Raw genomic sequence first — 17664 nt, 5'->3', positions numbered from 1 at the left:
GGCATAGAGAACAGCACAGTTTTTTGCTCTGAAGTCCAACACAGGACTAGGAGAAGAAGAAGCAGTGAAGCAGCAGATATGAAATGAATATTCCAGTGACTCTAAGTGCAGATGAAGGACCCATCAAACTCACTTAAAGGGAACCCGGGTGGCTGCATTCAGGTTGGTGGGAGAAGTCACCATCTGAAGAACATTTTCCAGAGCAGTCAGTCCTCCTGCAGCCCGGAATGCAATTTTATCTGCTGTGTTCTGGAAAACACACACACAGAAGAGAACCAACAGAAATTAAAGAAATGTTTACATAAAGGGTACATCTGACACTTGTGGATTCTGTCAAAGTAGAAAGTCCTTAATACATTTTATCCTTAAAGTAGCAAAGTCCTTAATACATTTATCATGTTGGACGCCTCTGAAAAAGAGCATATCACTGTTCATGCACAAGGAAGAGGCTTTCTAGAGCAGGAGTTGAAACTCTCAGGTGTTATGTTTTCAGTTATCATATATACATACCCAGTACTACACAGGTAATACACTTGAATACTGTATGTTCTGTAAGGACATAGAATTAGAGGGACTTTAATAAAGTTCACCTTCATCTGTTACTATTACCTTTGCAGCTATGCTGCTTTGTATGATTTTAAAAATATAGACAATGTCCAGATGGGTAATTCCTCCTTTTTACAAACTTTTCCAGCAGAAGACAACCTCCAGGCTTGGTTTATGAATACGCACAAAACAGCTCAGGCAGATCCCTTTTCCGAGGTATCCACTTGGAACTTGCACATACCAGAATTTTACACTTAATTACCGTCCTATCATTATTCTCACAGTTTGCAAATGACTGGGGTTTTGCTGCAGCAGATCCAGTATTTTAGAACTTACACTCTTGTCCTTTCCTAAAAGATTGGTTTAATGTCCTCTGTTTACAGTAAAGCAAGTAAAATCTTCTTATTCTCCATTTCTAAGCTGCTAATTTTGTATAGTTTTTGGTAGTTTGTATTTGATCACCTTGATTTTGTCAGTGATGATGATATACTAGTCAATAAGAAAGAATTTCTTCTTTTTTTCCCCTGAGTGTTGCAAGCACTTCACATATGGGGAAAAAATGGGAAATCCTCTATAAACATGATTGTTACTAGTCTATAAAGAATGTATTCTACTGTAACAGACCGCATAACAGAAAAAACTCCTAATAATTCTGACAATAAAATATTTATTTGAACAACTACGAAAATAATTAAGCAGCTGTAATGTGATTTATATGGGCAACATTCTTCCTGTGAGATCAGACATTGCACACAGAAGTACATATCTTACTTTGTATTTAAATCATCTAACTTTTTTCCATTAAGTTTTGGTCAAGCAAACAGCTACATTGTATTTAATTTACAAGCTACAGAAAAGCTATTCACAGAAGTCAGATATTCAAAAGGGAAGCGTTTTCCACAATTAATGTGAACTGCATTTAGATTTTTAGACAACCAAAAGATTTATCTTCCAAGGAATAACTGGCCTCAAATGAGTGGAAATCTGTGTGCCAACTCACCAAGCAGGTAAGAAAATCGACCAGTGATTTCCTACTGGCTAGTTGATAAGTACAGTTTCTAGCAGTTAATTTTAGTCCAGTGAGCCCAGTAAGTGTGCCTTAACTGCAGAGTTATTTTTGAGTTTCACTCATATATTCTTCCTCTGTTTCCTCTTCCTCTCACATAAAAAAAATCCCAAGCTCCTGCCTCCTTAAGCTCCCTTGGCTCCCAATAACACTTTCCACCAACTCCTGGTAGAGCCATAAAGAAAAGACCCAAACAGCAAAGGAACAGTCCTGCCATAAATCATCCTGACTGACTTTATTTGAGCACCTTGGCTCACAGCCACAGCTCTCAGACCTCCTCCTGCCCTGCTCGCCCAGTGCTGCACACCCCAGACTGAGCCCAGGGCTTTTCTAACCTTTCCCTGCTCGCTTCAGCTGAAAGCCCCAGGTGTCAGAGAGATGCTGCTGTTTGCAGAGTGCCCTTCCTTGGGAATGGGCAGAGCCTGGCAGTGCAGAGCAGGAGCACACGAGGAGCTCAGAGCTCAGAGGGGGCTGTGCAGCACAGCAGCGAGGGCTCTGACACTGCTGATTTATCTGTCAGTGCTCCTCCAGCTCCAAATGTGCCCAGCACTTGCCACTTCTCACTTTCCCTATTTCTCATGGGACATTATGCCACAACCTATTAGCTCTTGTGGCAAGAAGTCTTTCCTGTCATTCAGACCAAATATGCCCTTTCTCTACTTCATCCCATTACTCTGAGTTATATCTGATTTATTGCATTCATTTTGTTTGTCCCCTCAGCAACTGCTCCATTCTTGAGCTCACACACTGCTTCCTTTTCCTACTTGGCTTGTTTTCAACTCCATGTTCTCTTTAATGCTAAACTCCACCTTTTCTGTTTTTTCATGAGAACTTTTCTTACCTGTGATTTTTTTCCCCAGAACTCCTCTTTTCTCCATAAGTACCCAGTAATGAAGTGTCCAGAAAGGAACTTCCCCCTGTCCCAGACCAGTCACTACAGCCACACTGAAAGAAGCAACAACGTCTGCCTATTCTGAGGGGAAGTTTTCACGCATCTATTCTAAAAATATATAAATCTTTTGAAGCTGTTTCATTTCCTATGTGCTCTCTTTCCATTTCAATCTGGAGCATCACTTGTTTTATAGACAGACTTTTTTTCAGAGTGCCTGGTTCACTTTTGTCTAATACTTTACTAAAACACAAGTCTACTTGTCAAAATACAAATTTGTCTTTTAAAAACTTCTGTTACTACTACAGTTTTCTACCAAGCAGAAGGGAGTCTGTAATTTCTTCTGATTTTATATGGTTTAGCTACATGTCCTATCACTCCTCTTTCTAGATTACTCATAAAAATCCATTAGCATTTTGATGTTTATGAATGAAAATAAATTCCTAATGATGTGCATGGAAGAGAGGGAGAAGCTTCAGTAAAAGGAAGATACAACCAGCAGCAAAGCTGGGGAAGATCCATGAGCACTGTATTTGTAACCTGTGCTCACAGAGGTCTGTAAAACTGCCACGTAGGGAAACATGGCTTTTAGCACATTTAATACTTTTCTTTCCAGCAATTCTTGTAAGATGGAGAACTTCCAGGGCTTCTAACCCATGTCCTGGAAGGCAATGTCGATGCTGAAGTCACTGCTGGTATCTGGCACGTGTGAACGACCTTGGTCCCCACCCGAGTGTCCAGCTCTCAGGAATCCCAGGATCAGGCACAGCTCCTGGAGCTTGGCCACGGGAGCTGAAAGCAAAATGTGCCCTGCCCACAAAGGAGCAGAAGAGTCACTTGAATATTGCACTGCTGACGTTTGCAGGGTGAACACCTGGGACTGGGGAAACCCTGGAAAAAGAAATCGTCCCTGAGCTGCCCATGCCAACACCTCGTACTGGGAGCTGTTATAAAAAAATCTCCCCAAGCTTGAAACATATTGTCATTCTATCTCTGAAGCAGCCAAATCACACCAAATTCGTCTAAAATATGTCTGAATTAATTCCTACTTAAGGCAATTTTCAAATTTTAAGTATTTTTATACTCATCTAAAGAAATCTTTCTTGGATCATAAAAATACATGAGCAAGACATCTTATCCAATTTGTCTTTCTCTGAAAAAGGAACTAATATTCTTGAAAAGATGATGTCCTGAAGTGCTAAAGCTTTACATTAGCTGATACATATTGCAACAGGGATTCAAAAGAAGTGGACTGAGGCATCTCAGTTACTCAGAGCCCTTGCTCACATACCTTTCCTGTTTAAATTGATCCCTGCCTGAACCTGTGTCAGCAGGAAAGACCCTTTCAGGTAACTACAACTTTTGTTCTGGTGGCACCCAAAGCTCTGAGCAGATTAGGCATCATGTGAGTATGAAAACTGACAGATCCTACAGGGAATAAATTTGAAATCCCTATTTGAAAAGAGCATAAACCAGCATTGGATGTTTTTGCTGCTTGAAAGGAGCCTCCAAACTTCTAACTTGGCCTCCCAAATTATTTAGCTCTCCTGTTTATGAAACCTGTTCCATAGTTTCACTGTTCTTTGAGTAGCTGCACTTTTAGACTGGAAGGGTTATTCTGCAACTGATACTGTGAGATTCACGTTCCTTCAACAACAGAAAATACATAAACATGTTTTTATACGTTGTTTCTAAGTGTGTAAAACTTTGATTTGCTACATGTATTTTCAGAAATTCACAACTATTCAAATAACATTTATTAACAATTTGATTTTTAAACACAATAGGATTTGTGTGTTCTGAAGTTACCTGGTGACACAGGAGAGCAGAGACAAATGAACAAGTAGGCAAAAATGATTATTACTGTCATCTCTGCATTTTTTAACAGAGATGAGGAGGCACAAAAACCTTGGGGATGCTACCTAGATGTGTCTTAAACATCAGGAAAACAAAAACAGAGATGCAGTTCCTGAGAGTAGCAGACACAGCACTCAAACCCAACTCATGAAGAGAGCCTGTTTCCCTTATCCCTCTCAAGTCCATCGTTGGGAACTACAGTGGTCATGTCTGCACAGGAGGAAAGCCAGCCCAGCTGATGTGACAGGAAGCATGTATTTAATCTCTGGACCATTTGTCATCTGAAGCCCACAGCCACTAATTTAGGCAGAACACTGCATGAATCAAGTAACTTAGTGGGAAGTGTGTGTACAATAATGCATGTGGCACAGTAAACAGAAACTGTGATAAATTAGACAATCTATGTAACCATTTTTTCGATTAATTATGAATTAAACATACTTAAAAATGTGAAATTAATCCTTAAAAAAGGACAAACAATCAAGACAGCTCCCTGCACAGTGGGCAAGCATGGCTGACTTATTTACCTACCTGTTACAACACCTTAATGGATCTGAATTTGCCTTCTCTCCTATGGCTTGAGTGACAACTGACTAATAGGATTACAGGCTCTGTTCCAATAATACAGCTCAGCTACATGCCAGCAAAAAATGACAGCCTAAACCTGAATTACATGGCCTGGGAATCCATCCAATTATTAACTAAAGTAACTGTTATTACCTAACCTAATCAAAGGAGAAGCAGCTGTTAATCTTTGGTGGCCTGCAGTGTAGTAGCGGTCAGACTGGATGGACTGTCTTTGTACTTGACTCCTCTACAGACAATAATTATGTCCTTTGTGATCAAGAAGGAAGGGCTTCCTAACCTTTCAGACAGAGGCAGCAGATGGGGAACAACTGTTCGTGTGTTCATTAACAAGATAGGGTAGATTTTATCAGGGTTTGGCATCTGTGGCACCCTCGGAAGCACCACTTACCCCAGGACACAAGCATGTTTGGCAAATTCGAAAATGAGCAGACTAAATTAAAAGTTCAATTTTAAAGTTTTCATCTCATTATCTGACATTTGGTACAGAAAATACACATATGATTTACACATATGCCCCAACGTGGCCAACAAAGAAACACATGAAAAGGCCAACTGGCCTGTGCTGGTACTTGGCTGGCTTTTGTTGCACTCATTAAAGCAGTCGCATCGTGTGAACTGTGTGCTTCAGAAATGAAACCAAACTGGGGGAAAATGCTGCTCAATTTATACAAGTCAGTGGGTACCACTAAGTAACACAGAGGGAAATAAAGCCAGCACTGCTTTGTATCAGCTTTTGGGTTGTGTGTTCAATATTCCAGGAGAGAAGGGAGACCAAAGCCTGCCCTGCAGCGCTCCCTGCTCAGGGCACTGGCAAACCACAGCACGTGTAGAGCAGCAGAGGTCAGGAAATCTCTCTCACCAGGAGGCACGACAGAAGTGCCACTCAGTTTATGCTGGGGAAAGTAAAAAAAATGCTGGGATAACATTGTGGAAGGACCTGAATGGGAAAATGTCTGACAATACACAGGAACAAGCAATATTTGGAAGCTGAAACTGAATGAATTCAGGTGAGAATAAAATGGGGTTTTTTTAATGCCAAGAGTAATTAATGATGAGCATAATATACTTAGCATATATAGTCGACTCTCAATCATCTTAAGTTTTTAAATCAAACCTGATTATCTTCTAGAAAAATATGATCCCAGTTAAATCATAATTTATTAATTTGGTGCAAGAGTTATTGGGTGAAATCCAATGTCCTGGACCAAAGTACTCCCTTCCATACATTTCTCCTGTTAAAGTATTATTATTAGTTAATAAGTAGAGCACAATCAGAAATAATGCTGAGCTTCAACAGCTGAAATGATTTAATGCCAGCTTTGCTATTCCTGCTCTGACTTTAGCCCACTTTGACTATTTGAAATATTTTCAACTAACTGAAATACTCTGGTGCAGACCCTCCCTCAAAGACAAACCTCCAAAATAAATATTTTCATGAAGACTAAAAAGGAAATTTAGAAAAACTATTTTTCCTTCATTAACCCAAAGAAGGTTTTCTGCTGGTCCTGCAGAATGTCCAAGTCAGAAGCTGATCTGGTGAGCCCATTTGAACAGATTTCGGAAGAAATTATTTCTGAATGGAACCAAATACTTTGAAACATGCTGACTTATATTTCTGAAAGAAAACACTTGTGCAACTCTATTCTAAACTGTTCATTGATGGAAGAAATAATAACTAATTAGTAAAATATAGTAAAATCCATCTTAAGAATTTTTTTCTTTCCTTTTACCTAGTGTTTGAAGATTCTATCTAAAATGCCAGGGGCTAAGAAATGCAGTTCAAAGCTTGCTTAGAAAAACAAACCAGACAACTGAATATTGTGCTGGCTTCTCCTTTTTTTCCCACCTTTTCTCTCCCTTTAAATAAATACACAAGTATCTCTACATGCACATACACACCCACGGACACATTTCTGACTGTAGAAAACCTACATTCTTTGAGTAGTTCTCCAGACTTTATAAAGTGAAAATCCCTGGAGAGTACACCAAAGGAGTATTTTCTATTAAAATAAGCAATTTTGCTCCCTGCAACACTTCTCTGTAGTGAAATTAGTGTTATAATAATCCCCCACTCCACGTGTAAACCTCAAACGGGTTTTCAATAAAACCCACAATAAAATTTCAACCACTGAATATCAACGAAAAACTCTTTAGGATTAAAACATGAGCCAGAACTGGCTAAGTGTCAGTTTGAATTGGAGGGAGGCATTCGTTCACATCAAGGAGTATCTCTCTGGTATTTGTATCCAGTTCTTCCTCCTGAGCTGCTTCTGGGTTAAAGCCCCAGCAGGGAGGCCTTGACAAACACCCCATCCCACCTTGTCCTGCTCAGCAAAGTGCACATTCTGAGCCTGAAAGGTGATTTTGAAGCCTCAGGGGAAAGGGAGCTGCTGTGTCTGAGTTTCCTCAGGCAGGAGCAGAGGCTCCCTGGCACCTGGGGAAGGAGTTCCTCTCCCTGCACCAGCTCAGCCCCTGCTCTGGCCCGTGGAGAGGTGCCTCTGGCTCCTCACCCATCTGGGTAACGCTGGCTTTTCACCTCCACAGCTCAGCTATGCCAACTGCAACTTCACAGCCTGCATTTAGCACACAGGAAGGCAAATATCTAAGAACCAAAAGGGTGAAAAGGCAAGCATTTGATACAGCATTCAAACGCAATATAAAAAATGAGGCTCACCTTACTTTTTGACTGTATCAAAAATAAAAGAAGAAGAGGCATTTTGGACTAATCTCTCTGAAAGTCTACCATTGACAAGCAACCCAAAATTTGTTCAGGCCTAGGGACAATACCAATACCAAAAAATTGATTCTTAGGCCTGTCCTGAAAACACTAAGCATCCCGTGCACATAAACCTAATTTCTGTCTATGCCATCATAGACTTAACTCATTTTTCTGCTTGCTAACATCTGCCCACATTGTCAGGTCAAACCAAATTCAACAGGACTCCTTAGTGACTCACTGAATGATCTACTTGAACAGGATGAGCCTTATTTACACAATCTCCTTCCGAGTTCTGCAGTGGCTTTTCATTTTGGCAGCAAAGTCCCAGAGAGGCACCCTGTTGTACTTCTGTTGACAAGGACAGGACCCTCACAATCCTAATTGTGAAGCCACAAGAGTCAGTGAAAGCCATAAAGGAAAGACAGGTAAAGGTAAACCAGTGAATTCCATGCTCTCTGTTGTGCCATGCCAAGCAGCATTACAGGAAATACACAATATTGCTTGGGAAAGTAAGAATTACCCTCATAGATACCCTGAGAGACAGCACTGAGCATTGCAGCACTTGTGCTTATTAAAAATAAATGTTTGGTCTATTTATAAGTAACAGGGCCTCTAGCAAGTGCATCAATTAGAGGAGGAAAGCAACAATAGAGCTTTAATAAGAGGAAGAATAATAAGAGAGCCCCTAGATCTCCACAGATGGTTCCATTAGCTGAGGCTAATTTGACTTTTTCTGATTAACCGCAAGAAAAAAAGTTCCCAAACAGGTAAATAGAAAGCAAAACTACACAATCTTGTCCTGTCCTCTCTCAACATTTATTGGACAATGAATTGCCCAGTGAACAGGTAAGTCAGGTCTCTCTGAACACTGCATCTGACAGGTCACTGCTGAGAGCTGTCAGCCTCTAGAAAGCAGCTGATTTCTGCTGCACCCAGACTGTGCAAGCCAGTGCAACCCAGCCAAAGTGAAGATACTAAAATTATGTGGGAGAGGACGTATGGAGAGGGAGCAGGGGCTGTTTAAAGACCTGTCATGAAGTCAAGAGCACTTAAACCCTAAACAGAGCTTTCCCCCTGATTGCCTTGGGTGCTCTCTTGCGACCAACCTCTCAGACCATTTGCCATGAGCCCACCTACAGGACAGCCACAAAGGACTGTGGGGCACAGGAACGGGGTGGGTTTGTGAGGTGCTGCAAACATCAGAACAGACCATGAAGGCCTCTGGGTGATATGTTCTCAGGTCAGAAGTGATGGTCTCAAATCACTGTTGAACTTAAAAATACTTCAAAGAAAATATATGTATATATATACCATCAGACCAAATGAAACAAAACAGTTTTCCTTAGAAACCATACTAATCATTACTTTATTATGATGTCTAAACTGGGCTCTGCTATTGGCAGGGAGTTCTCTCACTGAGAAATCAGTGCCTGGGCTTTAATGACACTAAAACATATCTCTTGTCTTGTAGTGGAAGAACTTTGCATACCCTGGAACATATAAATATCCACTATATCCATTCTATCCATTCTGATATGATGTATTAGCTCTAAACTGATGCAGAAGCCTGATCTGACAGCAAAAAGCCACCATCAGTACACCACTGGAAGCTCACAGCATTTAATTACATCCTGCAGCAGTTCTCAACTACACCCACTGTGCACAGAAATTAACCTCCCAATAATCTTGGAATAAGAACACTGCAGAGCTTATCTGTGAACTCAGCTTGCCTTATAATACCATTTCCAGCAAACAAGTTAAAAAATATTCTGTGACTGACCCCTAGTAACAAGTTCCTATTTATATGTTCATCTTGGGTAAAAGGTTAATCCACGGATTACAGAAACTCTGGGCAAAGGAATTACTGATGAGATAAAGCTGCCTTGCCCAACCTGCAGCACACAACACACACCTGACCTGTTGACTTCTTCCAGGCAGTGACAGGAAAAGGCTGTTGGGGTGGGAAATGCTGTCCACAGAGCTCCTGCTGTGTCTGCCCTCTGTGCTGGGACTATCAAATCTGCTGCTGCAGTTGATACAGAAGAGGATGTTTCTACTCCAGCAGCAGCTTGGACCATCTGCAGATAAACTGGTGCTTACAGGACAATGCTGATAGTCCAGGCTTTGAACACTGCTGAGCCTTCTTCAAGCTGTGTTTGCGTGGCACTGTGCACCACTGGCACTCAGTGATGATCACCTAGACATGAAAATTCTCTAACTCTCACTGTTACAGGCTTTAAAGAACTGAATTAATTTTGAGGAGGGTTACTTACATGTCATCTTTTCCAACAATTCTATCTGCTTTATCCTTTCTGGAGTTCACGCTCTGATTAAGGTTCTGTACTTAACACTTGCAACAAAGGAAGCACAAAAACAGAATTCCCTATGTTACTTTCTATATTCGCAAAATTATTAGATTTTCAGTGGCTATATACAAAGCTCCAAGGGTCCAAATTCTAGTTTTAGCTGGTAAAACTTTTTAGTTTAAACTTATTTGTTTTTTACTTCTTAAAAAAATTATGTTTTAAAACTTATTTTTATGTTTTGTAATTCAATACCCTTCCTAATGTTTGGATTTTGAACTTTAAATTGTTTTTAAACAGTTATAATTCAACTTTACATTTGATTAATTACTTCCCTTCATGTGACATCACTGTAGCTTTGGAACTGGCTACTGCAGGAGTATGCTGAGTTGAAAAATTAATGGATGGATTAAAATATTAATCCACTATTTGCACAGAAATACATCACACGTTTAGCTAAAATGAACTTTAAAGTTTTAACTGCTCATTGTAACAAATAAGAGTATCAATTACTTTCCCAGAGAACAAAACCTGTAAGGATGAAAGCAGAGGTAAGATGGCATGTGGGTTTTTATTTTGTTTTTTAAAACTCTGGCTAGGAAATGCCCACTGCCTGACAGAAAACAAGGCTTTTTGGTGTAAACCAGTGCACTGTGCCAGAAAATCTTCACGTGGCCAAAAGACACGGGACAGAAAGGCAGAGTGACAGCGCCAGGGCTCTGCAGGGGGAGGTGGAGAGGAGCAGCCTCTCTCTGCAGCTATCTCAGCCCAGCTCTGGATGTGCCCCAGCTGTGGCACAGCTCAGCCTTGCTGCAGGGCCGCTGCAGCCGGACAGACGGACAGCCCGACGTGCTCACCGACCCCTGCAATGCCAGGACAGCACCAACAGCCCTGGCTCCCCAGGGTGCCCTTGGACTGTGGGCACTAACTGTTTCCTTTTGAAATTAGAACTGTGCACACGGGTACCTCCCCTTTTCCTGCAGAATTAATTCTCTGTGTGACTGCAGGTTTAGGTTTTGTCAGGATATGCAGTGATTATCCAGGTAATTCCCCTGGGCACCCACACCAGGAGACAGCTGCTGGAAGCAGATTAGCAGGAGAAAGAGCTGTGTGATTTCCAAGCACAATGGTGTCTGAACCTGTTGTCAGAGAGAAATTCTACTTCTAAATAGATTTATGACTTGTAAGGATTCAAAGGACCGCTGCTGCTTCTGCCGGTGGTGTCCTCTAGTGGAGAGCGGCAGATGCCGAGGACGCAGGGAGAGGAACAGGCTGACCCAGAGCCACCCTGCCAGGAACACTCCCCGCTCACAAACCTGCCAGGCACGCTTCTCGTGGCTAGAATAATGCCCAAAGGTCAACTTTTAAAATCCTCAGTCAGCCTAAGAAATGAATCCACTGTGAGGCTCTAGAGAGTAATGTATGTTAAATTCTATACAGAAACTGTGCCTCTGTGCACGTGCATGGAGATATGCAAGACCACAAAATGCAATGTGGGTCAAGCCACTGGTTCATGATTAAGGTAAATTCACTATGACTGCAATTTTCACTCTTTTTCATACATAATGCCTTTTTTGACTTATGTAAGATGGTGCCAGATAGGATGGCAATTCTCTCTTTGAAGGCCATACCACTCTGCTACACTAGGAACACACAGTTCCTTGGGTGCAAATATCTGCAGCACCAAAACTAAATGTGCAAGAGCTGGGGAATCACAATTCTCACTGTATTCTTAAACATACTTTAAGCAACAATACCGAGTCTTTATAACAGAGTATTTGCTTCTAAAATCTATTTTGTCTGTATATATATGTCATATATATTTATATACACATACACACATACACACACAGGGCAATTTTAAATCTCTGTAGAGATATTTGAAGACACTTATCCCATGTTCCATTTAACACCACTTTTGTTCCATACATTAGTTCTCCAACAGTTTTTAATTTTATTCTTTCTGTTTCTGATGATGAAGAGTTTGTATTATTGGGGGGATAGTCCCCCTTCACCCTGGCTATGGTCACCATCCCCAAGGGGCCCAATAGTTTAGAGAATAAAACATAAATACAGGGCCTGAGTGTGTTGCTAGAGCCAGCCATTTCTGACAGTCTTTACAATGGGATAAACACTGTCTGTCTACAGCCCCCATGTATTTGAAAGCTACGACAAACATTTTACTGAAATGTAAATAACTGACATCACCACTGCTCAAACAGGAGGCTGAAAAATCTCTCTAAAAATCCCAAATCCAAAAACATTGCCTGACACAAAACAAACCATTAATGGTCACTGAGAGAGCATGTCTTAGAGATCATGAGCATTGAGATCCTTTTTTTACAAAAAGGATTAAACCAGTGCAGTCAATTACTAGCTCATAGTCACACTTTTTTTCAGTTACAAAATGATACCCTTCTCTAAGGAACTATATTTCCCCCTGAAATCTGTTTCCAGTAAGATTACTCTGAAATAGTAATGTTAATAATCATACTTAAACTTAGCCTATTCGAAGGCAGCTGCTTCTAGATTTGCATGAAGAGAGCTGGTAAGTAACTATAAGCACTGTGGCCCAATTTATTAAAAGCTTCCTGTTTTATTTTGTGGTTCCATTTTAATTCCACACTTTAACAATTTATTTTGCACTCACTATTATTTATTGAGATTTTTACAGCACGTAGAGAGCCTGTAGGAGATCAGGGACACAGCTATCCTCAAACCCATCTAAAATCATAGTAAGTTTTACAAGCAGAAGCAGTGAAATCTTCTTTGGAGGACTTTGTGCCCTGTGAGTATATGGGAGAGCCTCAGCTGTACTGTTTGTGCTGGGCCGTGGATCAAACCTGCACGCTGCTGCTGCAGCCCTCTCCCCAGGAGCAGCAGTCAAACCACTCAGTTAAAGGAACCTTCTCACTCATGTTGTGGTAGAGATCTTTTCCAAACTAGTGATCAGTAAGAAGCATCATATAAAAGCAATTCCAGTTAAGCAGATTAACTGTTGCCCTTGAATTCCAAAAATCACGAGGTTCCCTCAGAATCCTACTGAAACTGTGTGCCATATTCCCAGTCAGATGGAGAACAGACACATTAAGGGCTTGTCTAAATGTCATGTGTAAGTGTTGTACAAATTTAGCTGGAGTGATTTAACTGCAGTGTTTTAGCTGCAGCTGAGCCAGGTGAAAAGGCCACTGCCCTCAGCTGCTGTCACCATCCCTTCAATGGCAACACCCTGTGTGTCCCCCCAGAGTGTCTGCCAACCCTGCCCAGCACAGACCTATCCAAAAACACACAGGACACTTGTAACATTTAAAAGTAGGCCTTTTAAAACATGAAGACACACCCAACCCTCTATGAACAAATTTTAGAAGAACTTTCGGGAAGGGATGTTCTGTTGGCAAGTGTAAGGATGACCATCTGAGAGGCAGTAACCTCTGACCCAGGTCAGGGTCACAACCTTAGAAATGTATGTACTTCACTCAGCTCAGGGCCTAATGTGTATGCAGCAGACATTTTTTAATCAGTTGATCTTTTCAATCAGGAAAGTTTTAAATCAGGAAATTTCACCTCTTTACATAATAGGGAAATAAATGATAGAAGCATAAGCAGGTGGAAACTGTAGCTGCAGTCACAGTACCAGGTTATGCTGCTCTCCATACCCTGGTTCCTAAGAGTTCCCCATTACAGAACACTTCTGTGGGAGTGCTGAAGGCAGGCTCGAGCACTCTCTGGATTCTTTGTGCATCTGAAACACACGGCTGCTCTCGGTTGATGGATGGGTAAAATTAGTCCATCAAGGAATGAACATGCATAAAATCAAAAGAATCATGGCAGGACAAGTGCTCTAGCCCGGCCACTTCAAACATCAGCTCTGCCTTCTGTAAGAGTTTTTCTTTTAGCATCAAAGGCCCATTCATAGGACATCTTAAACTGAGGGTTATCAGATCTTACTAAGAGCTTGAAGAGTCCCATATGACATCTGCCAACCTCGGGCCAGGGCTTTCTGGTAACATTTGCATGCATTCTGCTGTTGTGGCTCTGTGTGTGTTTGTTTTCCTAATGTCCTTTTAAACAAAGTAGAGGTGAAAGTGAATACAGCTTCCTTCCAGGATTTCTGCCAGAAAGGGTGAGATACACAAACCCAAGGACTGCCTTCCAATAATCCAGAGCCCACCCAAAGCAGCAGCACCACTGGCTGGACACACCTGGGGAACAGCACTCCAGGCACAGACAACACCAGGATTTGTGCTCCTTGCCTCCTACCAACACATGGCTGGAGGGGCACAAACCTATTTAAAACTGGAAGCATATGGTGGTTTATGACTTTAGAGTACCTCTTATGCATATTTAATTTAAAGGCACGTGAGCCACATGTTTCATGAAGCTAATGGCCACACTCCAAATCAGATCCTCAAAACCTGCACTTCAATTTGCTTATTCTTCACAAATCCTTTTCCAGCACTGGACACAAAGCTCCTGCTTTTTGTCGAGCTCCATCCAACTAAGCCAATGTGGGCACATCAGGAAGTGTTTGGAGATCTAACAACCACTTGAAGCGAAGCAAAGCACATCTCTTTCATTTGTTAGCACTCAAAATATGCTGTGTTGCACAGGGATCCAGCAGCAGTGAATGAGGAGCAGGTAATGTGCTGCAATAAACAGCCAGGACTCCAAAACACACAGTGGTTAAGATGCATCTTTGCCCGAGAGAGATTTCTCAAATCTGAGTATCTAGAGGATATATAAACCTCTCAAAATGCATTAAACAAGCACTTCTTGCTGTATTAGGGGAATCATTTGGCCCCAGGTGCAGAATGTGCTGTGTCCAGCAGAGCAGGAAGGCAGAAACAAGAGCAAGTGTGACCACAATAACCATGCAGGCATGCAGCACCCTAGAATGTTCTCACACCATGAAAGAGGTTCAGAAGTGAGAGAAAGCCTTGTTCAGTGGAATACATCAGATGAAGGCTAAGTCCAAACAGAAATTGTTAGTGTGATCCGATTGTACCTGGGGGCAAATCCCACTGACACAGGGCTGCAAATCTTTTGTGTGTGGCTTTTTTTGTGATTCAAGTTTGCATAAATATTACACCCCACCCTTTCAGGCTGTTTTAGCACAGTCATGGAATTTCTAATGAGCTGAATAACTCTTCTTTCTGTTGAGAAATTTAATGGTATATATTTTTCTTATTTACTGTTACAAACACTAGCTCAGCAATTAATTTCATGATCTGTAAAACCAATACTTTTTTTCCTAGTGAGCCTGAATACATAAATTTTTCAGGCAGTGCAAACTATTAACAAAAGAAAAATCCAATGTTTCACATTATGAATGAAAAGAGGGGTTTTGGATCAATTATATTTTGTAATAGTTTTGCAGGACTTCTTGTGAGTAAGAAGAATTTCTTGTAAGTGGCAAGGATCTATTGTAGTGAACCCTGTCCTCCCTCAGGGCAATTCTTTATTCAAGCCAGGCCATTAGCAAGGGTAAATCAATGTTATCAGCTCACACACACTGACAGCTTGTGTGGTTCCCACTCCCCCTTCCTCCCCCCACATTAGGTTATATTTTTATGCTCTCCAGGGAAATTCAATTAACAGTGTCAGTGTCCTCCTCTCAGTCCACGACTGACACCATCAGGGCTCTTTCAGTGCCCACTGACATGGAAGATGTGTCTGTGGATTTCTGACTCCCAGGTTAACAGAATTCCCATCCCCTCCTGCAAATGACCGTGTATGATCTGTGCTGTAAACACTGCAACAGTTACTGAAATCAATCCCTCTTGACCTTATTGATCAGGACATTCAGATAGCAAAATACTTCTCCAGTGGGAGGTAAATGTTTTGGAGGTAAAACCCCAAATCAACAACAAAATAACCCATGTCTATTAATACCATCAAGTTTAGTTTTGAATTCCCCACTGCAGACTCAACAACCAGCAAAATCATGTAAGCAATTAATGAGTAACACTTAGCTGCAATTCACATCTCATTTAAAAAAAATCTCAGCAGATGACTACGAGTAAAAAGGCTGGACACAACTCCACATTCCAAAGAATTTCCAAGGATTATTTAGATAACTTTCAAACAGATTCATCTTTTCATCACAGTCATGCAACAACATGATTTCTGTATTTTGAAATCAATAAAAAATGAGTTTTTTCAATAATTAATGGAAGCCCTGTAAAATGTGAAAATGGCACAACTCTTTCAAACACACTCTTAAGCTTGATGAGCAGCTCCAAGGCACCCCCAGAACACATGTGAGGAGCCCGTGCATCCCAGGCAGCCTCCAGCATTGAAAAGCATGTGCCATTAACAATTGTGTTCTCCACACTGACCAAGCTGTGAAAAGCATCAAGCAGAGCTCTCATTTTCACAAACATCAAGCCTGAACCACAATGATGCAATCCCCTCCTCCGATTTCATTAATTTGGTTTCTTCCAGAACTAATTTTCATTATGTCTTGATTACAGATAAGAAAGAGAAGCATTTTCTAGTGGTTGCAGAGAGAACAGAACATAATGTTCCAGCTGAAAACCCAAATACTGTGGTCCTAATGGAGCAAAAAAACCACATTACAAGTCAGAAAGCACTGTGGCAGCAGACTGACAATACGAAAATAGGAAAAAAGATGCAAATGCAGTGCTATGAATAAAAAAAAATAATTCAATATTTACCATAAAGCAAAACATGCTCTGCAATCATATAACTTTAAAAAAGTCAAAAACGTAGGAATAGCCCACATACACGCACATCATACCTTCCTCCTCCAGTGAAGACCCACTGACTTTGTTGAACTTTGGCAAAACTCAACAGAATGGTGCTCCAGCAAACCTGGATCCAATTCTTTCCTCTGTTTTCTGCTAATTGGTTTGGCCCCTTATTGTAAAAGCTGTTTGTGGGTAAGCACTACAAGCTAGATGACTGAAATGACCCAGGTTAAAAACAATCCTCATGAAAATACAGGGGGAAAAAAGTGAAAAGTGTTATAGCAGACACTGCTTGTTACACAGAGTCATTTATTCTTCAACATCTCACATTAAACATTCCCAAATCCACACTGATGAGACTTGAGGGCGAAACAATTTATAGGTCAATCATAAGTCACAATACCTCTTTTTCCAGAATCCGAGAGATCTCTCCTAAAGTCCTGTCCAGACCAGGAACTTTGTGGTTCCCCAAGGAACAGCCATCCTGCATTTGAAGGTGCTTCAGAAGGTCTTTTGCTAATCGCTGTAACCTTCAACACAAAACAGAAAACGAAGAGCAGTTAAAGCAAAAGCTGCCTTATTAACCTACATCTTTGTAATGAACCCCTGATAACAATGAAGGAATCGTGAAAATCTATGCCAAATATTGTTATCATCTATTCTGAACAGGATGCTAGACATCCAAGGAGATACTGTCAGCTTGGAGTGACATTTCACTATCTACTTTTTCAAGGAAACAGCTCAGATATAGAGTGAACAGTACAGCCATAAAGTGCTTTATTACCTACATTTGTTTCTGCTGTTTCCCTATTCCCCTTCCACAGCTTATCCTGCTAGCTTTTGTCATCCTCATTTTCAAATGGTTTCACCCTATTTAAGATGAGTAAGGGAAATGGAACAGCAGAACCACTTGGCTGATTTCTTATAGGCACCATAAAAGAAATGGCTCTTCAGAGTTATTTGATAAGAGAAAAGCAATGGCTTTG

General features: G+C 41.0%; 1 protein-coding gene across 2 annotated transcripts in view; it reads right to left on the bottom strand.

Moving 5' to 3' along the window:
- Positions 1-17664, bottom strand: part of SCAPER (S-phase cyclin A associated protein in the ER) — a 137834-nt gene that overhangs the window by 50650 nt on the left and 69520 nt on the right. For both annotated transcript variants that reach the window (XM_038146645.1, XM_038146644.1), the window contains exons 23-24: positions 17082-17208; positions 134-249 (exon numbers count right to left, since the gene is read on the bottom strand). In XM_038146645.1, coding sequence (XP_038002573.1) covers positions 134-249; positions 17082-17208 — 243 coding nt within the window. The remainder of the gene's footprint in view (positions 1-133; positions 250-17081; positions 17209-17664) is intronic.

Source organism: Motacilla alba, chromosome 10 (genome assembly GCF_015832195.1).
Source record: "Motacilla alba alba isolate MOTALB_02 chromosome 10, Motacilla_alba_V1.0_pri, whole genome shotgun sequence".
NCBI lineage: Eukaryota > Metazoa > Chordata > Aves > Passeriformes > Motacillidae > Motacilla > Motacilla alba.
This window is presented reverse-complemented; position numbering and strand designations above follow the sequence as displayed.